Raw genomic sequence first — 27,120 nt, forward strand, 5'->3', positions numbered from 1 at the left:
TTATTTTTTGTTGCCATTGCCAAAAATAAAAGCGGTCAAAAAAGCTCAGTAGTATTTGTTAGACATTAAATTCTTCAAATCTTTGCACATTTATCTCATTAAAAGAGTCATTAACGTAATTTTTTGTGCAATTATACGTGAAAGAATTCTGTAGCTGGTGCCTCATTAAATGCGTCGTCAGTAATGTCTTCCGGCCAACGAAGCTTTGGGGGATAATAGTCCTAAAGAAGAAGACGAAGAAAAAGTACAGTGAAGTATAAGGTGAAAAAGAAGGGATTGAAGTGGTTTTCACACCGGTTTCTTCTTACAAACAAGTCTCGTTTCTACTTGTATTCAACCTTACTTGCTTTTAGTACGGTTATACTTTTTTTTATGGGGATAGAAAAAGGGTTGAAAGCGGAAAACAGGCCGTGAATGCATTAGAGAATGTGGGGTGAAACTTAAGTAGACCTTCATAGCGAAAGAAACTTTTCTGGTGGTCTATTGAGTGTTTAACTGATAGAGAAATTTAAAATTTCTTTCAATTTTTTCCTTTTAAATCCTTTTACCAAGTTATTACATAAATCGTTTAAGGTAAAACTTTAATGAAAACATTCTTCATGATTTCAATTTATAATTAATGAAATATGTTTTATTGCAAGTTTTTCATCACTTGAATGGTAATTTTATTAGCACGTTGATGTATCACTTCCGAAACTCGTTATAAACTCACGCAGTCGTCGATTATCTTAGACTTAATTAACAATTAAAATGCAATAATAAAAGTCACTGTGGTATTAAAGTTTATCGTTGAATCCATTTCACGCCTTCAGAAGTACTTCTATAGACATCTTTTTACACTCTTGATTTCTTCTTTTTCTCAATCATTTTTAATTCTTTTTTTTTGAGATTTCACTCTAGAGTATTAAAAACACAAATACAGAGCTTTCTTTTTCTTTCAATATTTTTCTTACTGCTTGGAAGACTTGAGTTTCTTTGAATTTTTAGTGCTGCATTATTCTCCCCTATCAAGTGTCACACACGTTTTCTTTCTTTTTCGTTTCACAAGGTTCTTTACGAAACCTTGCTTAACATGCATTTCATTTCCACTTTGAAAAACGTTTGAACGGAATGCAATAACATCTTTTTTTTCTTTTTGTCTATGCCAAGTATACTCAAGATCAATAACAGTACGAGGTTTTTCTTTTTACCAGATGTTCAATTTACTCTCATGTTGAAATTTTTTCTACTAAATCATGAATGAGAATTTTTTTCTTCATATTTCAAGAATTGCAGTTAATTACAAAATTGAATTGAGGATTATTTTTCTGTGCAAAAAATTATAAATAAGTATTTAAATTTACTAATGAGTGTGTTAATAAAACCTTTTTTTGGTTGTTAATTTACTTTAGTATAAATATTCTGAACATTTAAAAAAGGTGAATAAAAATTAACATAATTAAATTTTAAATTCGTAATACAATTTTCGTTGAGTTTTGGATTTTAACGTCTCTCAAATTATTTTAGATTTTCTCTAGAGATTATCTATATGAAGGTAAAACACGGTAAAATGTAGCGAGTGTCATTTAAACAAAACCATAGGTGTCAAGTATACGTGTACAGAACTGGAAAGTACAGGAGATGAATTCTACTGCATGATGTGGATTTTCATTTAAATGACATTCGTTATGACTTGTCCTGGTTCCCCCTTTATATACTATTATGCACATACAACATAAATTTCATTGAATAATAACCTATGAACACCTGGAAAAATTTTATATTATTTTTTATACATTTTGTAATAATTGTGTGTTAACTGACAATCAGCATTCTATGACAATCGAGGGCTTTATGATTACAAACATGTTTTTATCGTTAAATTTCATTGGAATATTTCATTATTTTTGTTTCATGATATTACTCAATATTCGAATAATAAAAATTTTTCAAATTTTAAAACTACTTTAGATTTAATCTAAAATTTTTTCAAGAATCAATAGAATAAACAAAAATGAGAAATCTTGAGAGTCTGCATTGCAGAGAATGGATTAAATAAAATCCGCTTAAATCGTTTTCAGTGTACTTAAGAAAATATAACTCCTTATCAAAGTTTTGTTTATTGTGAAAAAAAAAAATTGATGAAGAGAGATCAAAATTCTGATTGAGGTAACTTCGAATGTGATATTGAAATATAAGGAAAATATTTCTAATTATGATAAATAAGGATTATCATCATCTTAATAGTAATACTCATTAAGAAATTATCAACTTCGTTACAAAGTTCTAGGGTAATCATGATAATACGCAAATTCGTTTCGATAAAGTGCTAAGACGATTAATTAAAGTAGGTGTTCTGACAAATAAGTACTAATGGTGAATAAATTTACCTGAATAAGTTGTGTAAATTTCGAAAAATTGATTATTCTGAAACTTTAGAAACAACTTTTTCCAATTAAAATAAAGGAAAAATCAATTAATCTTTCAATTACAAGGTTTCCTTCTCTTGTCTGTTACTCTAAACTTCAATAGCTGTAATATTTAGTTTGACAACATTTCAAAATGGAATTCAACTAAAACATTTATTCAACCCATAGGAATAAATTCTAAAAATAATTCCAATTAAGCAAAAAATAACATGGAAATATATTTTTCGTGTTAATTTGTAACATGAAAACAATATTACATTGGTACAAATATCCATCATTGAGACAGAGTGGAAATGTTAGTTGTAGAAAATCAGTATTTGGCGAAATACGAGAAACAGCAGCTGGAAACATTGGCTCCGTTCGATAATTATCCAGAGCTATTATCCACTCCTGGATGTTCAACTCGCAAGGGTTGATAGTTTCCCCAAAGAGATATAGGGAGGCGTAAAGGGAAAGGGAAAAACACCCTTAGGGGTCTGTGACTGCTACGCAGCATGTCGCTGCTTATCGAGAAAACGATTTAGAATATACACAGAAACGAGGGTGTGTAGATTAGAGGAGCCGAGAGAGAAGGATATTCGTTATGATTCCAACCCTTTACCCCTTCTCACTTAGCTCTATTTTGCATTCAAGAGTCACTGAAACTCTTGAAACAGCCGCAGGTTTTCGATGGCAAATTGCCAAATACTCTCATTCTATCGCTTGAAGCAAGTAAAATTTTTCCATCGAGAATTGGCAGGTCTGCCTACTCGTGATGTTGGCCTATTATATTTTTCAACCTTGGAAGATTTTTAAGGAAAACCCTTAGGCAACTTTTCCCTTTTACTTGGGGTGCTTTCAACTGTTAACGTCTTCTACAGATGTCTAGAATTTATTTTTAATATTGTTATATTTTGATGTTATCTTGTGATACGTGCTTAATCGATTGACAGCTATTTTTTAAAAAAAAGATATTGATCAGAATAAACATAACAGCTCATGAACAATAATGGACAAATTTATTAAACACGAAAATTAATTTTTATTGAGTAAAATATTTTTATTTTCATGAAAAGTGACACAGCATCTTTTCCAAATTTACTTTTTATAATATTAAAATTTTGTCTGGCCCCTATATAATTTGTTATTTACCTCGAGGGTACATTACCCTTCTTAGTATGGTGGTATCTGATATTCTTTTTGATATGATCTTTTATACGTCATTTTATTTTTCAACTTTTATGCTCAAGGTCTTGAATTTTTAACATTTACCCTACCAGGCTACTAAAAGCATTCGAACCCTAAAAATGAATTCAAACAACCCCATGTATACATATGTACACTGCAAATCTCAAATTTGGAAGTGTTTTAAATTAAAACACTAGGATTTGAAGTGCATTCATCTATATAGAAACATTGATAAACGCCTGAGAGTCTAGAAAATTTAGTATATTACATTTAACATCAATAGTTTTTTGCCAAAAATGTTAAAATATACTTTCGCCATCTTTCGATTGAAATTCTTATGTATTCAGTTACTTTCTAACAGTTTTCAATATTAATTCAAACAGTAATCACAACAGCTAATAATAATTATGTATATATAGAATAATTTTTATTTAAATATTTATAAAATATACTAAAAATGATATTTTAATTATAAACTAAGTACCAGAAAGTATGTAGAAATACAAACAAGCTTTAAAAGGTGACTCGTGATAAGATCTTTATTAACATTAAGGATAAAACAACTAAAATGAAAAAAATATTTTGTTACAGCACGTGGTGCAGACAGGGATGGCTGCGCCTTACGGTGGGGGTGTTTTTCCACCCCCTGTGAACGGGGTAACTGGAGTCGTGGGGACAGCAGGAGCTGCTGGTGAAGTAAAACCACCACCTCCAGTGCCAACGAAGGAAGAAACAACTGGATCTCAGCAACAATCAACCCCAGGCGGCCCTCAGATACAAACTACACAAGGCACACCACATCAAGCTACCCCCGGTGCACCAGCTGCTACTAGTTTTAGTCCTCCACCTCCTCCTAATGGTGTCGATCAACAGGCGATTGTAAGTTCTTTATATAAGTAATCAATATTTTCGTCTTCATTCGACCCACTTTGTAGATTAGAATTAAAATGAAAATTTAAGCATGAATTCCAGTTTGATACGCTTGGTGGTTTTATAAGGGTTAGTATTCTAGGTCCGGCCTAACAGGCTGTTGAATTTTACATCGGCTTTCATCGCCAGACTTGCTTAGATCCGATGAAAATCCACGGTGACTATAAATATACTATGCTAATTTGCTTGGTTTCGATGCATGCTAAGTAAATTTTGTATACTGAAACAAGTACAATGTATATGTATTATACGCCTATAAGAAAAAGTGAGGAAAGTATAAAAAGCAAGAAAGTTATCTGAATGCCGATATCGTTCCACTACTAAAAGAATAGGGCGTGGCCTAGAGTCTTTTTACCGTTTTATCAAAAATTCAAGTTGACCGAAAATTTTCCAATTTGTCGGCAAACTGCAGTATCAATATTCGCTCTTAATTTTTTTTTATATTCTGTACCTTTGAACACTTTGAATATCACAGTTTTCTAGTGAATTATCGATTATTTATTGGATGTCTTCTTTTTTTGATCATGCCTGTGAATGTAAAATGTACTTTTTATTGGTAAAGCTTGATTTAATGAGTTTGTTTTTGATGAATATAATAAAAGAGATGGGTAGAAACATAATCTTATCTTATATAATGTAAACTTTATCATAAACTTCCTTATGACTGCTTCATAATTCTACCAAGACAAGTACTTCTCTAAACTTCATATCTCGTCTTAGTCTTCTGTAATAAGCTGGAAAAGACGCCTTGACGTTTAATTAATGCTACTAAGTTAATATTCATAGATAAATTTTATTGGAAACTTCTATTTTATCGAAATACTTTTTATAAATAAATGATTTACTTCAATATTCGATACTTCTCTAAATTCCACATCGAGTTTAATGACAATGTTTATAATTTTCATTTATATTTTTCTCTGTTGTTCATATTTCTGAATTCCAATAATAAATGTAATTTAAAACAACATATCTGACAACTCTACTAAACAATATTTGTTTTAAACAACATTATTGTTAAACCGCAATTTTTATTTTCAATTATTCCTATTACACTTGATTGATGAAATTTCCTTTTTCGATGCAGTAAAGTTGAAATAATGAAAAATCTATTGACACCAAAGTAATTTTGGCTTTTTGGATTTAAAATAAACTGAAGAATAAACAATGCCCATTTTAAAAGTAAACTACAAAAAAGACTCTTGTTTCTCATTCCATCCACGTAACACCGTGAAAAACACTCACGGTGTTGTTGTCCGCCCCCTTCAGACGACCGACATGACATAGAAAGAAGGATGAACAAAAAAATTTCTCTTCAACAAAGGAAAAATGGTTCAAAGACGAAGTAGAAGAGAAAACCAGGTCTCGAATAAATATTTGACGTTCCAATCAAGTTTTCTTGAAAGAAAATCCACAACTGTAGCTGAACTCATTTCTGTTCTTTTATTCATCGTATTTCTGGTTAACTCAGCCTTCGAAATTTTTTTATTTCATGCTGCTACTGATGTAATCAACTATTAACAAATATTTTGAAAACCATTTACTACATTGCTCTCACCACAAATTCATTATAGTTTCCTTTTTCGTTCTCTACATGCTAGGATAAAATAAAATAAAATACTTTGAAAGAAATTAAAAAAAAAGAACATAATTAAGGAAACATTAAAAATAATATCATTAAAAAGATTTTATTAATGGTAGTCATTAGAGTACATCATTAAAAAATTACTTCAAATAATTTACGCTTTATATTATTTATCGTTCGTTTCTCAGTGTTTTCCCAACTTCCCTGAGCTTGTAAAAATTATGATTCCACATGGAATAATTTCCTTTATTCTCTAATTGCAGTGTTGAGGGCAGAGTGTACGTGAACTTTGTGAAATATTCTCACCAAGTGAACTTTGAGTTTCACGAAATTTAGGGTTGCATTACCTTCTCTAATAATTCTGAAACATTTGCTTAATGATTTGATTTTTTCAAACTTTTCTCTTTTTTACACTTTTTTCGTTCTGATAATCCTGCAAAAACTTTTCTTTCTTTTCCAAGGAAGTCCTGAATTTTTTTATTCCAACTTTTTGCTTTAAAAATTTCCTGGAGCTTTTCCCGAGAGTTTGCAAAAAAAAAAATTAAAAATAAAAATCTTAAAATAACCTCTGATATTTTTTTTTACTTTTCACATCCGTTTCACTAGACAGACTTTTGTTTTAGTGTCTTTTTTGTCTCAATTAGTTATTCGTGATTTACATGGGTTTCTAGAAATTGAGACAGAGATGTAAAGAGATTGAGGATGAACAGACGAAGAGTTGAATACATAAAATGATACTCGGGATATTCGTAAGCTCGTTGTTCTGATGTGCTTCTATGTATCCTTATATTATTCTCGCCTCGTAAAGCCTGCCATTTCTACTTAGATGATCGGAAACAAGACAACCGTGTTAGAATATCAAACAGTATTATATACGTCTCCTTGTGCAATAGGAATATCAAATATCTTGTATTAGTGATCAACTCAATTGATCACACCATTTACTCTGATATATTGATCTCAATCGAGTAAAATGAAGCAAATTTCATCATTATTAATTGAATAGCTTAAATTTCATTAATCTCTCAGAAGTTAATTAAATTTTCTCCTTCATTTAAGTTACTAGAAAATGCTTCTATTAGTATGTTGTTCATCAATTACCTTTTTGTAAAACGAAATTTTCAAATGATGTGATTTCAACTTACGTTGATTTGTAATTACACTTTGAAAAAGGTAATGATGTAAATGTACTTAGAAAAAAGTACAAAAAAACATTTTTATTACATTTTTTAATTTAGATATAATAGATTTTATCAATGATGTCCGATTATTACTCGCCATTTCAATTAAACAACAAAATCCCTATAAGAACCCTAATTGTATGAAATTCTTTTTGAATTATCTACTTCATTTGCTAATAAAATTAGTTAAACAATAATATTCATGATTTTAAATGGATAGAAAATACTTGTTGCTCATAATAGAAACATTCAAACGATTAAGAAAGAAATATATTGACAGCTTATTTTTCTCTATAAATAAGCCTTTATAAGAAGTTTGTCGACTGCTAATCACTGAATTCTTACACAAGAAAGTTCATAAAGTATTTTTCTTTATGTAAATACATATATAACTTTAACTGATGGTATTCGTGTTTATACTTATCATTCTTTAATGATATATGTACATATATATACTTAAGGATATAGATATAAAATTGCAGCCTTGTCATACTACTTTAAATAAATAATACTGATTTGAAATCTACTTTTAGTTGTTTTGTATCACGTAAGGTTTCCAAACGAACAGTGTTATAATATAAATACTATGTTTCAACAATTCCGTAAACTTTATTACATTTTATGTAAAACTATGTGCATGAGGTCATAATAATTCTGTAAAACAAACAAACATTTAACATATTATTTTCATCCAAATTTTTTTGGAAATAATTAAAATTTTACATTGCAAAGTCGATTTTTGCATAAATCATAATAAAACCAGTTAAATTCCAAGCTTTAATCACAAATTTTATACATCCTTTTATTTTCAGTTTTAATATTTAACTTTGCATTATAAATTAAAATAAATTCTCGCTAGAATAAATTAATTACCATTACTCAATCCACAAATACAAATGGTCATTTTACATATTATTATTTCATTATTCAAAAAATTTATACATTGATATTAAATAAAAATCAATAATAATATAATTACAATAAGGATGTTATTTGCGCAACAGAATAGCAAATATTTGAATGATTGTTTAACAATTGGATTTCTTTTATTTTCGGTGGAGCAGTCGGAGGTATTTCAAGCAGCAATAGCTGCGGCCGCAGCATCAGCAGCAAGTAGCGGAGGTCAGCAACCAGCACCAACTTCAGGTGGAACTGAGACGAGCACAGAGGGTGGCGTTGAAGGTAACAACATGGTCCCTGTTACGTCGGGAGCGACGACAACGGCGACAGCAACACAAGGATCTGACCTCAAGGGTCAACCGAAACGACTTCACGTCAGCAACATACCTTTTCGTTTTAGAGACCCTGATCTTAGGGCAATGTTTGGGGTAAGTTGCAAATCATCATTTGTCTGCTAGATAATATCACGAAAATGTTGAGTCAGTTGAAAAGCTTTTGTAGATAATAATATCAATTTAGTTTTATGAAAGATCGAGTAAAAAACACAAGCTGAGGAAAATTAATAAAGCATTTCCAAACTTCAACAGTAAATCTATTTAAAAGCTTTTTTTTTTATTAAGAAAAAGATTTGATTCAAAGAAGTTTTGGAAATGATAAAAAAAAGTAGATGTAAAAAAAATTAGATTAGATTCTACAGACGGTTTATAAAAGATATTTCAATTCATGAGTAAATGAAAGTATTTTTATGATATTATGATAATTCAAAATTGATTTAATTATGTTGGATGCATTATATAAAAGATAACTTCAATATAATTATAAGTTATTTAATGGGCTAAAGTTCTTTTCCAAAATAGAAATAACTTGGATATTTTTTTATACAATTAAATGGCAATAAAGAATTAGGTCACATAATGATTTCTTTGAATACCAATAATTTAAATTACTTCAGAGTGTTTTAGAAAAAATATTTATCCAACGTCATTGAGGAACACATGTTATGTATTCTTTCAACTTCCTGTTTCGAATTCTTACAACTCTTTGATACCAAGCATTTTTATAAAACTTGAAATAAAGAATAAAATTACATATAATTAAGAAGATTGTTTTATTTTTTATGTTTAGAAAATAAAAATGAACAGTGAAATAAAAGTACATTTGTAGAATTAAAAAAAAAAAGATTTCAATATATATTGAGAGAGATTCTTTCAATAAAATATGTAATAAGATTCCAACTTTCATAAAAAAATCTTTCTCAATATCATCAATAATTATGTGATCTCATATTAAACAATAAAAAAAGGCTTTCTGAATTTATTCATCATGATGATTACTTGGATTGGAATAATTTAAATTTTTTCTTTGCAGCAATATGGCCCGATATTGGATGTAGAGATCATTTTTAATGAACGTGGAAGCAAGGTGAGCGATCGCAATCCCCTGGATGCGACTTAAAAAAAAGACATAAAAAAGTGAAAAAAAATTTCATTGGCTCAGTATCTCCTCAGGAGGTCGATCGACCACGAGATTTGATAAAAATTGTGCAGTTATCCACTTTCCTACAAGTTGGACCTTATGCTTGTACCAAATAGAAAGTTTGTCGTATCTTTTTGCAAGTCGAAAAGTTGGCAAAGAAAAATAGAAAAAAGTGATGTCGATAATTCGAGGTTTGAACGAGTAAGCTTTAACTCTCCATGCTTTTTCACTGGCCGCACAGTCACGGTTGGGCTTTTATTGGCAAACTTTGTTCCTCTTCTTGTGACATGACGACATCCTGAACGGAGATACTAGGCAACTGTAATTGTTTTGGTAACGCAGGATCACCCAAGATCTAAAGTTGTTCCGATGGTCGCGTCGTTAAAACTTTTCTCTTTGTTACTGTCAATTTTTATTTTTCCCTCACGTCTTGAAATTCTTTTTATTTTCCCTTTTACAAGTTTCCTTTTTTTCCTCCTCCTCCTCATCTTGCGTCATTCTTAGAAAGAATAAGAAACGTCTTAAGAGCTTTGCAAGCTCAAGAGCATCAAACTTTTTATATCATGTCATCCTTTTTTCAACGTAACTTTATTTTTATCTATTTATTCATTTATTCTTGTCTTGGATTATCCTGCGTGCTTACCGTCTTGATCTTTTTTTTTGATAAACACTGGCAACATTCGCTGAAATCCAACGTATTTGTATCAAGTCAGCAACACTTTTATAATGATGAAAATTTGGGATCTTACATTATTCGCATATCGTTGTCGAAGGAGGCTTTAAAATGCAAATAGTTTTCAATATGGATGACAGACAAGTCAGTAAAGTATGGGAAGGGGATAAGATCCGCAGTAATACATCTCGACGACATGCGGCATCCGGGTGAGCTTGCATATTCAGGACGCCTGTTAGGTCAAGAGTGCGAGGAGGCTATATTCAGTTGTAAATAAATATACTTGATCAAGTATCTATTGCCACGTGCTTCTCTATGACCTATGACCCATAGTTGAAGCTAACAGTTGTTTGTTTTTATTTTTATCTGTATTAACTGCGATATTCTGTCGCTCTAGTTTCAATGTTTTGGAACGAATGATTTTTATAAATTTCATTAACTGGTGGACAGAAAAAGGACTGTTTTATGAGTGAATTTGTTGGACATAAAATTGTTGGAAAATTAATAATTGGATTAAAAAATATTCGAAACTTTTGTTTTGCTAAATTTATTCGATAAAGTTAGATTGATTTACCAAAAATATTATATGATAATATAATTCATTTTTTTTCTTTTTTAATTAAAAATTAAATATGAATATTGAACTGACTTGTAGTGTTTCAATTGAAAGCTCATTCGAAAAATGAATTGAATCTTTATCAATTGACATAGTAATTGTTCTGTGACATTTCAACTTGTATTTAATTGAAATTACAGCTTAAAAGCTGTCTGATACTCACCAACTGTATTTAATTAAATAATTAATGTCATTAATTTAATTCTAAATCTACAATGGGAAATTTATTTTATTCAAAGTTCTAGAAAAAAATATTCTTCTAAATTTCTATCATTAGAAAAAAAATGTTGTAAAAGTTGCTGAAGTAGATAACAACGTCGTCATCACTTGACACACTTGCATAGGTTTGCACTTGAGCATTTCCGATCTCATCAAGAATCGATTAACGGAAGCTGTAAAGAAGAGTTATTCGAATTGGACGTTTGTTGAAGTAACAATAGTAGTTTGAATTCGACCTCGTCTCATCGTCCGACCACGTACGAGGCTCGTTCTACTCGCGGGCGTTTCATGCCGGAAGTTCACCTCGCGTGTCACATCCGCCATCGTAACTACCAATCACGTCTCTCGGGGTGTATACGAAACGATGGTTAGAAAGAGGTGGTAAAGCACAGCTGGCGGCGAACGGGCCGCTTTCAGTTTCCGGGTGACCCCCGGTCTTTCTCGATCTAGGATTAATTAAACTCATTTACAACCGGATCGTACTCATCAAGTACTTTTATGATCAATATCTCTATGACCGGAATTTTCCACCATCATTTACTGCTATTTCTTTCACCAGTTTTTCATCCTATTTTTTTTTCTCCAAGTATATCTCAGCGTCCGTTTCATTCTCACGACCTCATTTCATGCATTGTATTTCTGGCGTGTACTTAAAATATAATTATCAGGCCTGATAGATCTTCCAGCTGAAGCTTCTCAAGAATTCGTGCGATGATCAAGGAAGTACTTTAATGACGTTTGAACGAGTTCTTAGATCAGCTTAAACGTAAACTACTTGATCATGCAAGAAGTTTGAAGATATGACACGAAAAGGTGAAACCAATCTGTGTGCTAGTATTTATACTGAGATGTCTTATTGGTTGAGTCCTTTTACGTATAGGTAATGTAGATCGATCGGTTGTGTGTAGACAGCAAGAGTAAAGGAAAATTTATTCAGCCTTAAGAAAATAAACGATGTTTGTTAGACATCGATTGGAAGCGAGTGTTGCCAGTGTTTCTTGATTTATTTTAAGGATATAAAAGACCAAGGGAGGAAATTTGTACCTGTTTGTTTAATAAATTAAATCTTGAGGTAAAAAATTGCCACTTTTATTACACTACGAATAACGTCAAATATGAAAACAATTGTTGATGATGATAAATATCCTCCCTTGTAATACTAATAATTATTTTCAGCTACCATACTGCTTCTGCAAAATCGTACATTTCACATATTAAAAGACATATACACGTCGTATTATATATTTGTTATACTTATTACTTATATATATTTTATGTATTAATTAATTTTCATTTTTAATCCGCAATTCGCCAAGCTAGACTCGGCGGGTAGTATATAATATTCCATTTTGTAAAAGCACTGTGCTTTAGCCGTAAAGGAGGCTGATAATACTTTCGAAAGCTTCGTCAATGTAAATGGAATGTGGCATCCCTAACGAAGTGCAGCATTTTGGAATTATATTAAAGTGACAGCAACTCAAGGAATTTCTTTCGTTAAAATAATGACTTAATAGACGAGTCAAACGTACGCAATGCTAATGCCGTTGGACATTTCGAAAGTCATCTTAGTATTACTCTTATTATTAGATTGTTACACATGTATTTATTTCATTCAAGGAATAATCTTTTCAAAACATTATTAATAGTTTGGAGTACCATTTTAGAATGGAATTTATTAATGTTATGTAGTTTTCTAAACTTTCAAATAGTAGAATTATTAACCTGTCAACCAATAAAATATATTATTGGTCATTACTTTATTGACAGCTTTGCCTTCAAATAAATAATTATCCAACTTTTTTAATAAATATTTATTCTTGGATTACTTTTTAACATTTTTTTTTGTTGAAATATAAGTTTTTTTCTATGATTATTTATTCAAGTATTAAAACTTTAGTTGTATTAGCGAATAAATAACTCTATTCTTGTATTATGTGTGCTTCTAAACTTGAAATGGTGTTGTATAATCTGATTTAAAATGTTTAAATCACATAGACCAACTTTTTTTTTGATAAAAAACATGTTAGTCAAAGTTACCTCAAGTTTAATATAAAGTTAGACCACACATAATTGTGGCTTTTTGTACATTCTATTCATGTTTTTGGACATCTAATGTTATAATTGTATTGAGGTTTTTGTATGAAATACTCAAATATCATAAAATCATAATTAAAATATAAAAATAACTAACTACAAACAAATCTTAATTTTTCTAGTAAATAAAAGCTTTTTTATTTATTTATTCATTAAAACATTTTTAATCATAAAATTTATAAATACATATTTGTTACATCGTTAATAAATTTAATTAAAAATTTTTTTATTACATTTTGATAAGAGCACTGCAATTAATAAAGAATTGAGGAAAGATCACAAAATCAAAGCTCTGTAACAGTCTAATAAATTTGAGAACAAATGAAAAATAATAAAAAAAATGAATGAATATAATAATAAAAATATTTATAGTGTAATTTGAAAAAGCTTTTATAAGATAAATAAATTCCACTTTTGTTCTGACGTTAATCAAAATTTATATTGCTCTATAAAAGTATGTGCTTTCGAAATGGTCCTTCGCCGGCGACACTTTATTTCGCACAACGTACGTGTGTCAGTTACGCGTTGCCTACAACGTAAATAACCAATGGTGTTAGTCCTCGTAGTTGTTAGACGAGCTGTTGCATTTTTCTAGCTAGAAAGCCTTCCGCATCTTTTTTATCATTTAGTTCCCATTGGTTATAAGGACGGTCTTTCTGAAATTAAATGCATCATACATTTGTTATTTTATTCAATATTTTCATTAATATGTTCAATTTAATTATTACATTAGTTATTAATCATGAGTTTTCATTTTACACATTTTAACTAATCCATTTGAACAAATATTAAACATTATTCAAATTAAAATAAATACCTATATCAAATAATTAAATCGAAAATTGATTCACAATTCATAATTGATATGTTTTTTGAAAAAATATTAGTAATATTTCAAACTGTTTTAAATGAATTTATCCAAAAAATTTTATCAGCTCAATTATGAAAATTTTTATTCAATTTTAAAATTCATTTTCTCATTGAATGTTTTATAATATCAAAATAATAAGCTAATAGTTTATTGAAGTAGTATTTTTATTGAATAAAAGAAGAAAATTTAATGTTAATCAAAACGATATTATGGTGCATTGGTGTGTATAATTCAGGTTGGGACCGTCCTCACTTTATTAACAGTAGTGTATATTTCTTAAAATAACATTTTCTGAATTTTGATTATCAAATTACGTGTGAATTCAAATCTGACTCGTCTCGCGTCACTGTAAATAAAGTAAAAATATCTAAAGGCACCTCATCTACGAGGTACTTAGTAAATGTCGTCGGGATTCGTAATATTTCCCGAGTCGTGCTTTTATTAATTAATAAATTAACAAATAATAAAAAAAGTAGAGTCACTCAGTCAGAATCGAAAGCAAGCATGAAGTCACTTATTATTGCATCTTTCGAACCAGCTGTTAAATTGTTTATTTATTTGACATAATACACACATTTTACACAGATTTAACGTTATACGAGTTCAATATATCTTATTGTATGTAAATAGTAGACGCACGCTTACGTTCATAGGTAATACGGGTTTATTTGTTAACGAACAGCCAAAGTTATTGATATTTATATATATATACGCTTTTATTATCTTTCTCTTTTATCACTCACCGTATGTGTTTAGATAGAAGGCTGGCTTTGATTTATATCATTCACCGTTAACAAAAGCCGTTGTTACACGATTTTAATTGAAACAAAATATTGAATCACGTGAATTTATATGATCTATTTATTTACCCACACGCCATTGGTTTTTTTTTGTTGCGAATTGTCTCGTAACTTGTTACATACATATATATATTTATTCCACCGTATTCAAAACGGACGTGTCACGTTCGATTTCACGGATAACCGACGACATTATTAGTCTTTAGTAATTTTATTTTTATTCTTGTTCTATTTTTTTCTCATTCGTGGTTAATTGATTATTGATTAAATACATAAAAATTCATTATGTCGGTTATTTATTTTCGATTATCAATAATAAATTTGTATTTAATATTTTTCAATTTAATTTTACCATTTTTAACACATACAAAACATACATTCAACATGACAATAAAAAATTAAATCTTTATTGTCATTATGTAGACAAAGAATTCCCACGAGTTTGAATTATGTACGGATTTGATTTTTGCTGATAAACTGGAAGGAAACATTATTTAATTTTTTTATGTACGTGAGAGAGATAATTTTTGCAGCGTAATTATTGCTACAAACGTTATATTTACCCCCTTTCCATCTTTTCAAATATTATATCAAATAGCATCAGAACCATCACAAATTTTACAATTCTATTTAATTTTCTTTTTTACTTTTCTATTCCATACATTTTTGAATTCAGACTACTTGTTCTTCTACCAATCTGAGTACCACGATTATTTGCTTTTTCACACTTTATTTATTTGTATTTATTTACGGTACAAACAGTTGTAAAAATTAGCAATAATGTCGTAAATTAGTGAAAAAATGATTATTTATAAACTATAACGGTAATTCTAGTAGAATATAATTTTTCCTTCCAGTTAATAAAAGACAGAAGCTTTCTTAACATTTGTATAGCTTCGGTAACTAACCGATCACGATCTCTCTTGGTCTCACACTTTGCAGCGTAAGCTACAAAAGTTTTGTCTCCGCCTCTTTTTACCCTGTCATCATCCCTTAAAGTACCGTCAAGCGAGAGAAAATAAAACTCTTCGTCGTTTGCTCGCGTGTCTGATCTACGATCTAGGAGAGCTCTAGCAATAATTATCCATATCGTTAACCACCAAGCGTGGCGAAGTCAGCTTTACCTTGATTTTTTTTTGTTCGAATAAAAGCGTTTTCGTAAGCATAAATAAATATTTATATTTATTCTGATGTTGTTGAGTCAATTTTTTTTTTTTTTTACGTTTAAAATTCATCGGTGATTTATGTTCGTGATTAAAATGAATGAATATTGATGATGATGAAAATCAATTGTATGATTGAAAAATCAATGAGACGATTTCTAAACACTTTTAGTGACTAGTGCGTGCATAGTAAAGACTAGAACCGCGTGCAGTTTTTACGATCGGATAAGCTTCTTACCCCGCAAAAGCAATCTCGTGCAACGGGAGTACACGTTACTCGTCAACTACTACCTTTTTCCACCTAAGAATTATCGATGCTTCGTAGTCGTAAAGTCGCACCGGACGTACGTTTATACTGCACATCTGATAAAATGGTCTCTTTATATATACAATATACATAACATCTTAGAAAAAAAACTTTCATTGACCTTTGTGCAACTTTTGCATTTTTTATTCTCGTCTCATTGCTAGACTGTTAATTTATTTTCCAACAAAGACATTTTTTATTCACTGTGAGAATAGTTTGCAACAAATAAAAGAAACGGTTTTAAAAAAAATCATAAAGTTTAACGTTGTCGTTACTGTAAAAGACTTTCTTGGCATTAGCAAGTTATACTTTCTTTTTTATTAGAGGATTAAATTTTTTGTGTTCAAATCTTTGAGTTTCATTGCTCAACTTCTTAATTAATATGGGATATTATTATCGCATTTTATTATTAAGTGGATCAATGATTCCTTTTTTAAAAAATACATTTAGCTTTAATGAATTAAAAGCCACTTTCAAACTCAATATTTTTCAATTTCATACTGTATTTGAATTTATGAAGTAAAATTACTTTAGAAAAATCAATAAAAACAAAATAAAATAATCCAATTAAAATTTTTTAAAATATTTATTCAACCTCTTAACAATGTATTTGATGTGATATTCTTTGAAGTCTAAATAAAAATACCTTTTTAGAAACAAATAAAATATTTATCCTCATCAAAAATAAAAAAATCAATTTCTAGTTATTAAACTATTTTTCAACACGTTAAAAATCCAAAGGAAATAATTGCAAAAATGCTAGAAAGTCAGTTTGTGTTAATAATTTGGGATGTGTCATACAGGGTAGAAATGAGTAACATAGTAGCTAGAGTTTCTATTTGATTTTCTCTTCCAGTAACGCAATTTTTACAACATCCGCAAAAGTCGTAACTGCTGTTGGCGGCCTTTCCTATCCTCAGAAATTCGATTATCTCTGTATTCGCTCTTCTACTCTTTTCTATCCTCATTGTATTTTCTATTTTAACACTGCAGTACAAGTGTACGTAGTGTTCTACAGTTATACTATCTCTCCAAACTACCTACTGGTGTGAACAAACCTTCACCAATTCGTTTAAGGCTAAAAGCACTTTGCACCCTTGACGTTCGATTCTGAAAATTTATTGATTTATTAACCCCACTACTATTTGTTATAACTCTCTTTTATTTTCATTATTTCTTTTACATATACACACGTTATTTCATTATTCAATCTTACTCTCATCACAGATAATTATTTTATTTTTTTATTTTTCAATATCAGTTAGAAATTTCTTAAATTCTTTGACGTTCGACGTGACAACGAAAGTAGAAAATTGTAAATAAGATAAATTCTTTCTCACATTGCGCGAACTTGACATTCCATGCTTGACTTACGGGAGCAAATTAAAATTTCTTACAATATTAAGCTATCTTTTTCATTGTTTATTAATTTTTTTTTTATTCAGAAAATAGTACAAACATTACAACACAAAATACAATAACACTTTTGATAAAAATATATATGTATATATATATCTTACATACAAAATTAATACTGTTAACTAGTTGTGATTGTTCGAATTTTTTAATTTCAGTGATGATATACGACGTTATGATTACACATATTGAGATTGATAACAGAATATAAAAAACTCATTTTCATTATAACATCATTATTTATTTCCATATTTGAATTACTTGTTGCACGTAGTTTGGTGCGTCTACGTAAAGGCAATATGAGGCTCTTACTCGTCACACCGACATCTCGAGTAAAAATAAATTTGAATTTTTAAATGAAAGGATAAAAAAGAAAAAAAGATAAATAATTGAAATATCAAAAGATTAAAGGAATTTAATGTCAAGTAGTTTTTAATTAAAATCCTCTACATACTTTTTGCTGTCGTATCAGATAAATATTTTTTTTTCTCTAAACTTCAATCCTGTCCTTTTATTCTCCACTGACAAGCTAACTTTCGTCTCCAAGTCCATATCAGCTGCACATCCAACAAAAGGATATCAAAGTTGCAATGAAAACTGCAGCCTACATCAACCCTCTACTCCATGACTTTCTTTTTTTTATTCTCTAAAAAAAAAAATATTCAGTTTTTCATTCCGCGTCTTGAGTCTGACGATTTAATTATTCGTGGCAGTTATCCTCACTTTTTTTTTGAAGTATTTTCTCCAGACGTTCATTGTCCATGAGCGGATGAGAAAGGGGAAGCGATGAACAGGGGAAAAGGGTGAGGCATAAAAAAATGAGACAAAGAGAGACGAACTTTGTAGGCAAATGAATGATTCTTTTTGTTTTGTTTAAAAAAAAATTAAAGTAGAAGCAGTGGAAGTTAAATATTGACGACTGTGGATAATGTCTATTGTAAAATGTAAAAAATAATGAGATAATATTTTGAAAAAAATATGTAATAAAATAAAAAATGAAACCAAATAAAATGACTAGTATTAAATAATAAAAATGAAAAAATCGTGATCGGGGGCACGATCTGATTGATTTCTCGTACTCGAGATGTCGGCGGGCCGTGCCCGTCGAGCGTGGCAGAGTCTGTAAGTTGAGTTTAATGCATGTTGTTTTGTCTGTCCTTGCATGCAGGGATTCGGTTTTGTAACATTCGCGAATAGTGCCCATGCGGACCAGGCACGTGAGAGGCTACACGGCACCGTGGTTGAGGGCAGAAAGATTGAGGTGTGCATGACAACTTTCTTATACTTATATAATTATTATATATTAATTAAACAATTTTTTATATTATACTCTACATATTATACATAAACATATAATTATCGTTGATATTAATTATTAATTCTAATTCATATTTTATATTCATTGATCATCATATTTTATAATGTTAATTAATTATATTTATAAATCTTTATTTCATTCTTTTTTACTCCACAGGTTTGAAGCATAGGCGCTTGCACGAGTCTTACGTGCATGCGTCCTTGCTTGTATGTATTTATTAAATATACATATAATTATATTGTTAATTATTTTTCTGTCAGACAAGAAATATTCACAATTATTTCATGTTGATTTTTATTACAAAATTACACTAGTTTCTCCAATGCTATTAATGTTTGTTTTTTTTTGTTTTGTTTAATTTTTTGTTTCTAAATCTAATTCAGTGGTATTCAATTAACAATCAATGAAACAGTAATATTGTGAATTATTCTTGCTTCGCAACTTCTTCAACGAGCTGACGTAGTCATGGCTTAGTAGAGAAAAAATTGAAATTCAACTCAGTCAGAAAAAATATTTCTGCGAAATTCGTATAACTGTTATATATTATTAGTTGTCTGACTCGGCGTGCTTGTTGAACAGGGGTTGCAAGAGAAATATGCGGTTAAAAAAAAAGTAATAACAACAAAAAAAAAAAAAATAGAAAGCTCGAGTATTCCCAGTGAGACAGAAGTTTTGGCAACGGGCGTCGTTAGAACGCCCGCAAAATCAACTATCGAAATAACTCTCGTCCACACAATTTATAAAAACCTCTTGTGTTGTCCCTTGTAGAGCTTCTTGCGAGGGCGTTGATTATGCGAGCGACATAAAAAGAGAGCGAGAGAGAATAAAAGAAAAGAGAGAGAAAGAGAGAGATGAGAGATAGAAAAAGAGCAAAAAAAATATGGAGAAAAACTTAAAGCTTAAAGAGAGCGAGCGAGCGAGAATAATAAACAGATAAAAAAAGAAAATGACATAAATCGGTCATCTCTCTCAAGAATCTCGTATCAAATGAGAGTTAAACCGGGCAAACACTCGGACACTGAGGATGGGTCCTTCACCTCACGTCCAAAGTGTCCTAAAAAGGTAAGAAACCAAGTGTCAAGCGCAAAAAAAAACGGAATGAAAAAAATGAGATGAATGAAAAGTTATTAAGTGGAAATGAAAATTTGGAAAAAAAAGTAAAATAATAAAACATGATAAAAGTGTAAATTTTAGAACTCGCACTGCCCGCTCTCTCACGTGATTCACACGTAAATCATTCTCCAGGGTGTATTATCTTTTCTTTACTAAAATCAATTAACTTTTTCATTTAACTTGCGTATTGAATTAATTCAGCTTTTATCCAATTAATATTTATGAATGAAATTTTTCATTTATTATTTATGTATTTATTTTAATTTATTTTTGTAATTGTTTTTATTTTATTTTGATGTACATTTTTATTTTTCTATATTATTTAACTGTAATGTTGGCACTGTTATGTTGCGCTTATTTATCTCCCCACTTACTTTATTTTCCTCACCTGCGCTTGGAGGTAAATTACCAACAATTAACGTCACGTGAAGGGAACGCACATATATATATTATATTTTATATATATATATAAATATATGTAACACAAAACACTTTTCAGTCGTATATAAAATGGCAGACTGTACTGTATTTGCTAGATTGAGGTTGTAATTAACTCTCTCTCGCGCATCAAATTATTATTTATTTGTTCTATTTTTATTTTATATCAATAACTGTATATAGATATTTTTTTCTGAGAATATCAACACGCATGTGGGCACGAGAGAAGTGTCCTCGCAACTGAGCAAGAAACTGGTGATTTTTTTCATATCTATATAAGGGTATCATATAATTAAATATCGAAATTCAATTTTTATTCAACTTTTACAAAAAGCCCCTTGACCCAAATTTACTTTTTCCGTGATAGATCTTTTTAATTATGTTTAATTATACACCAATCCCTAAAATATTTCGAAATTTTCCTAATTGTTGTTTTGCATTTCAATGAGGGTAAAATGTGACAGGAGGTATGATTAATTCGTGTTGTTTATATAAAGGTGTATATTATATTCATCCAGTGTGGTAAAACCGATTATAAAATTGAAATTGAACTTAAAATATGCTAAGATTTTTTTTAATGTCATTCAGCATTAAAGGAGATAGAAATTTGTGATAATTAAACAATGGAGTAGATGTATTTTTTCAACTTTAATATAATATGTCAATCATTAATGATTTTTTCATGATTTAATTATTTTGATGAAGTAATAATTTTTACATTAGAGTTATTCAATTAAATTTTGAGGCAAATCTTCTCGATATTATTCTTATAAAATTTCAAAGTTAAAATTTAATAATTTTTCACGTAAAAAAAATGAAAAATTAAAATCTTTCTACATTTTTTAATATCTTGGTAAAAATGAAATCTAATAGGTATTAGCTAATGATTCTCTAGAAAATGAAACCGATTAAATTAACAAAAAAAATTCACTTTTTCTTTTGATTAATTAATCGGCATCTTCATATTAGAGTCTTTGTAACGAGCGCAAAGTAAGTTATTGTAATGGAGTTATAAATTCAAACGTCAGACATAAAAATTCCAAATAAAAGATAGAGACGAAAGCAACCGCTAAAAATTCTTGATTAATCGAGTCTCTCGGCCCGTTGAATATCATTTTCCTTGTGCATTGTTGCGCTCGAATCAGAGTTGCCCTGCCAACTCGATGTGTCGTGCAGGATGTGTAAGTCTATACAAAGGTCGGAGAATATTCTCGGTTCAGAGAGCTTGCGGATTCGCCCTTCGGAACAAGTCGTGAGTAAAAAAAGGGAACGAAATAGGAGGCTGGAAGAGGAAAAGCATGAGGATAGAAGGAGGATGAATAGGGAGATGTAAAAGGGGAAAGGGGGGATGAAAAGCTCGGAGGAAACGAGGACGAACGCGATAATGGAGCTTCCGATGATGGGAGAGCGGGAATCGCATTGCAAGATATATACGTGGTGCTTTTTTGAGCTTTTATGCGACCTACGAATAGACACGCGCGACCTTTGACAAAGCAGGAAATGCACGACACGCGTATTGCGCTCAGCCATTCTCTCACTACCATTATACTAATGAACGTTCTTTGTACGATATTTTTCACTTCCACGATTTTTCACTCCAACACATTTTACCCTCAACAAACGCTTCCTAATTCATTGACTATTTGCCAAGATTTAATTAAAATAATTAAAATATATTTTACTAGACAGAAAAAAATGTTCATTTTTCTTTAGGCTGCAGTCAAGAGAGGAAGAAATAAATTATTCTTGACAACCCAATTGTGGTAAAGCTCCAATTCCCGGTTGAATTATAGAGGCAAAAAGCTCAGGCTTCGAAGCCCGGGGTGGCAAAGGGGTTATAGAGAGGGTAGAAATCGTAAAAGCCTATCGTTACCGTACAGGTCACGAGTAAACTGAATCCTTGGCGCTTCCATGAATCATTTAAAGTCACGATCAGGAAAAAGTCACTTTTAGATCCGTCTTCCTTTACTGAAAGAAAAATTGCTTTTAAAACTAAATAAAAAATATTACAAGTTTAAGCTTCAGAAAAAACATTTCTCTTTGTTATAAATATGTATTTTTCCGCAATTTTTCATGTCAAGATTAGTGTTTACATCAATAGCTTTTTCTATCATCAGAAACAAGAAAAATGTTCATTTCAATATTTTTTAAGTTGAAAATCAATTTTTAATCTTGTGATAAAATCTTAAAGATTATTGCAATAATTATTTTTAGCTGCAATGATTCTATGCGATGTGGTATAAATTTATATTCAATCAATAGATGATCATTTTTTCATTTAAAATTTATTCCGTCTTCGATACTCTAATTTCATTGAAAAAATTAATAATTAATTCAAAATAAAAAATATGATATAATTAAAAATTAGAAGTATATACAATAATATTTTAGATTAATAAATTTCTCAATAAATGCAAATATTAAATACGATGATAAGACAATTTAGTTAAAATAGTTATCCCTATTGTGGATAAGTAAAATTCAGTAATAACGTAAATGTTAAAAACTCGTCGTAAAAGTATGTAATTGTTTTTCATTCCCTCTCTTAACAGTAAACAAACACATCCTGGCATTTCTTTTTAACTCTGGTAATTTTAGATAACTTATTTTTAGTCCAAAAAACCAAGTTTAAATTGGTTTGGTACTTTATTGCGCGATGCTCAGATATCGCGAGAGGTCGCGCGAAACAAATTGAGGGATACACCCTCTATTTGCAGAGTCAACTCCCTTCATGCCTTCTCTATTCCACAAAAGTCCTCTGACCAAACTCTGTGGCTTAAGTACCTCCGTACGTGCATCGTTTTCCCAGTGTTTCAACTAACCACACCCCTAGCTCACATCATCCCTCACTTGGTAACTTCCTCAACCCCTTGGATCCCCGGCTTGGTCCACTCACTCGACCCGCGTGTTACCTTGCTTGGGAGTTTTCAGCTTAGCAAGTCAAATTAATGCAGATTCGCGACCCCCTCACTACACTCCTCTTGTGATCCTTCTCTCATCCCTTATTCTAAACTCACCCCTACGGTTTACCCACGAAATTTGCCAAGTTTCTCAGTTCTGTCATCGCACAGTGAATTTCTCATAGTCAAGTTCTTGAAAGCCAGATGAACACGACTTAACTCTAACCTGCAAATCAACTCGTTTAATAATATAAATTCTTATTTGTTTATTTACTTATTTTTTATTCGATATTTTTAAGTTTTTGAAGTAACCACTTATGTACAAATATTAGAATTCATGTGAAAAAGTACCTCATAATTAAAGTTGATTTCAATGACATGAGTTTAGAATATTTTAATTTGCGAATAATTGGAAAATACAGTTATTTTATACTTGTTGAAACTCTAATATAATAATATAATACCATTAAGGTATTTTTATATTTATTTATGTTGTTTGTTAATTTTTAACCTTGAAACTCTCTGAGGTGCAATTGAAAATAAGGAAATTAGTTTAAATGAGGTTTATTGAATTTAATTACTGTCAAATTAGTTTTATTCACTGCAACACAGCTGCGGCCTTGAGTAGTGTGAAATCTCTGGAATTAATTGTGTTTCAAGATGAGATAAGATTTTAGATACAAGATAAATATAAAAGTCTATAAAAAATTCATATTATAAAATAAGCTGAATTTTTTCAAATATTTTTCTTCTTATGAGAATTACAGTACGTCTCCAAAATCAGTATTCAAACTTGGTTTTAGTTTTAAATTTCAAGGAAAAAAATTTGTTAGAGATATCAAAAGATATCGGATTAAGTGCATAATTTATCTTAGTGAAAAATTGTCCTTTTTCTTGTAAAAAAAGATTCAGCATTTAATTTGCAAAATAAATAAGATACTAGGATAAAACATAATGTCATTTGAACAAAACTATCAGCATTGAAGCTTCTGTTTACGACACAAGAAAGTGCAGAGATGACTTTTATAGCATGTAATTCTGCAACATGTTGTAAAGTCTCAGTAGTTATTTTCAGATGATATTATACTGTTTCACTCTAATATTCCGTTTGTTATCTTTGTGGTTTTGGCATTCTGTAAATCATGAAAATTTATTATTTCACAAGTTATTATTAAAGATTAATTATTCAAATACATAAATCAAAACTATTAAAATAAACTATTCTTCATTCAAAGAAATATTTTCCTTCAACTTCCAAGGCTAGAAAGTCTATTTATGAAAGAATACAATAATCACTGAAGAATAAAGAGAAAAAAATATCGGAAAAAAGTGAATCACTACTTAAAATATGTAAAATTATACCTTTTTATCCGCATATTTGTTCAATTTCAAAAGTTTGCCAAACTCTCCACGATATAACTTAAAGTTTAATATTATTTTCCACTAAATTCAAACATTTTTACGTGAGTGGTTACTTTAAATCATTATTAACGTAGTAAAGTTGTTTGTAAAAGCTTTCAAACACATACAAATATGGGTTTTCAATTTTAAAAAAGAACTTAGTTATTCAACTAGATATTTTTTCATGTTATTTACTTACTAATCAGTGACATGTAAATAAAAATAATTACACAGTTATAGAAAAGAGTTGTTTTTCAAGTCAAACGAGAGATTAAACAGCCACAAAAACAAAAAAATGAATCCATCACGATTTTACAAATTTATTTGTATATTTGCTTTAGAGAGCTTGCATCGTCCAACTAATGTGGCTTTTCATCATTCCTTTTTTATCCTCTCTTTGCCTCGTTCGTTACTGGAGTTACTTTAGGGATAAGAGACCACTTGTGCAATCCTCTTTCCTCTCTTTTTGACCTATAAAATGCAAGCTCTTTCATTTTCACGAGAGATGATGCAGCTTGTGTTGAGATACGTCTACTCTTATATCGTGTTCCAAAGCTAATTTGTCTCAGTTGCAGTAATTAAAATTGAGATTAAATATTTCTTTCTGGTTTCTTGCTCCAAGTGTGAGGATGCTTGAGGATATAGTGAATAGTCTTGAGGTAGAATTAAAAATGTATTTAAGGAATGTGATGTAGAGTGTTAACATAAATTCATTATTTTTTAATTAATTGATGCAAAATTATTTTTAGTCATTTATTTAACGTAAAAATCAACAACTAAAGTTTGAAAAATATTATTAATAGTTTTGAGCTCTGATTGATGTGTGGTAATGAATAAAATTTAACACAAAATGATTAAATATAAAAAATTAGAAAAGGTGGATGTATGGTTAACTTTTGTATCAAATATTAAAAAGTAATATAGCTCTTATCAATTTCAAAAGAAAAAAAAATGTTTTAGATTTATTATTTCTTCATTTCTACATCACTTTCCACTTTCTCTCCATTCGATTGTCGTACGTGAGAAACTGTGACGTGAACTGCATTCTCTATTGAATTATTTTCGTATCTTGTCAATTTTATTTGTAATATATAGAAATATGTGAGACAGTTATTGAATAGTATCTTCAAATATTTCTAAAATATCTTCAATTGTGAAGAAAACTTTTAATATACCTATAAAAATATGATGATATTTTGTTGTTGAACAACAAATATTTCGTGAGAAAAATAAAAAATGAAGATAAATAGTTTGTCATTGAAATGAATAAGAATTGTGAGAATGTATTTTCGTCAGAGAAATTACGAATGCAATTGAGTGTGAGAGTTAGAAGATAAGAAACAAGCCATTGGATGAAGAATCGACTATCGTCTTCGACCTCAAACGGATCGATTGCTACTTAAAGATTAATCTAATTCTTGTCGACTCTGCGTCAAGTATCGTCACTCTTAATTGAACTCCATCTGTTCCTGCTCTCTAGTGCTGTGATATCTGAAGCTTTAGAGAAATATCTTTTCTCACGTAATAAAAATACTTTTCTCATTCTGTATATAAGACAAAATGTCTTAAATACATTCATTCAACTTTCTTGAAAGAACTAAAAAAAAAAAAAAACAGATAAAAAAAAGAAATTGATCATTTTAGACATCGAAGACGAGTAGTTGATTTCAAGGTATTTTAGAATGAAACAAATAACAAAAAATGTTATCATCATTGGATTTCTTTGGATTCAAGCAATAAAACTTTTATAGATTTTATGTGTAATTTATTGCCAAAAATTTTCAATTGAAAACGCTATTGAGTTGCTTGAATTTAAAGAAATGATCTCTGCATCTCGTGCCAAGAGTATTTTTATTTATTAAACTCTGTATTTTTCTTATTAGACTTTTTCAAGCACAATAGTCCTTTCTATATCTTTTGTATTATTCATTCTGATCGATTGACACGAGATTTAGAGAATAGTTTAACAATTAAATGTACAATTCAATATTTATTTTAATTCCTTAACAATTTTTTAAATAATGAAACGTAAAATCACAGGAAATTTTATTTATTTTCAATTTATTAATTTATCATTGTTTCTATTCTCTTTATTCCTAATAAAATCATAAAGTTATATAAAAATATCAACAGAATAAAAATAT

The 27,120-nt window shown here is 29.7% G+C and overlaps 1 protein-coding gene across 1 annotated transcript in view; it reads left to right on the forward strand.

The window, feature by feature from the left end:
• Nucleotides 1–4,171: 4,171 nt before the first annotated feature.
• The window catches only part of Rbfox1 (RNA-binding Fox protein 1), a 57,873-nt gene continuing 34,924 nt past the window's right edge, over nucleotides 4,172–27,120 (forward strand). The window contains exons 1-4 of the mRNA XM_035085625.1: nucleotides 4,172–4,454; nucleotides 8,327–8,599; nucleotides 9,540–9,593; nucleotides 18,975–19,067. Coding sequence (XP_034941516.1) covers nucleotides 4,185–4,454; nucleotides 8,327–8,599; nucleotides 9,540–9,593; nucleotides 18,975–19,067 — 690 coding nt within the window. The 5' untranslated portion in view covers nucleotides 4,172–4,184. The remainder of the gene's footprint in view (nucleotides 4,455–8,326; nucleotides 8,600–9,539; nucleotides 9,594–18,974; nucleotides 19,068–27,120) is intronic.

This window comes from Chelonus insularis, unplaced genomic scaffold (assembly GCF_013357705.1).
Source record: "Chelonus insularis isolate UGA/USDA-ARS -01 unplaced genomic scaffold, ASM1335770v1 contig_3_pilon, whole genome shotgun sequence".
Taxonomy (NCBI): domain Eukaryota; kingdom Metazoa; phylum Arthropoda; class Insecta; order Hymenoptera; family Braconidae; genus Chelonus; species Chelonus insularis.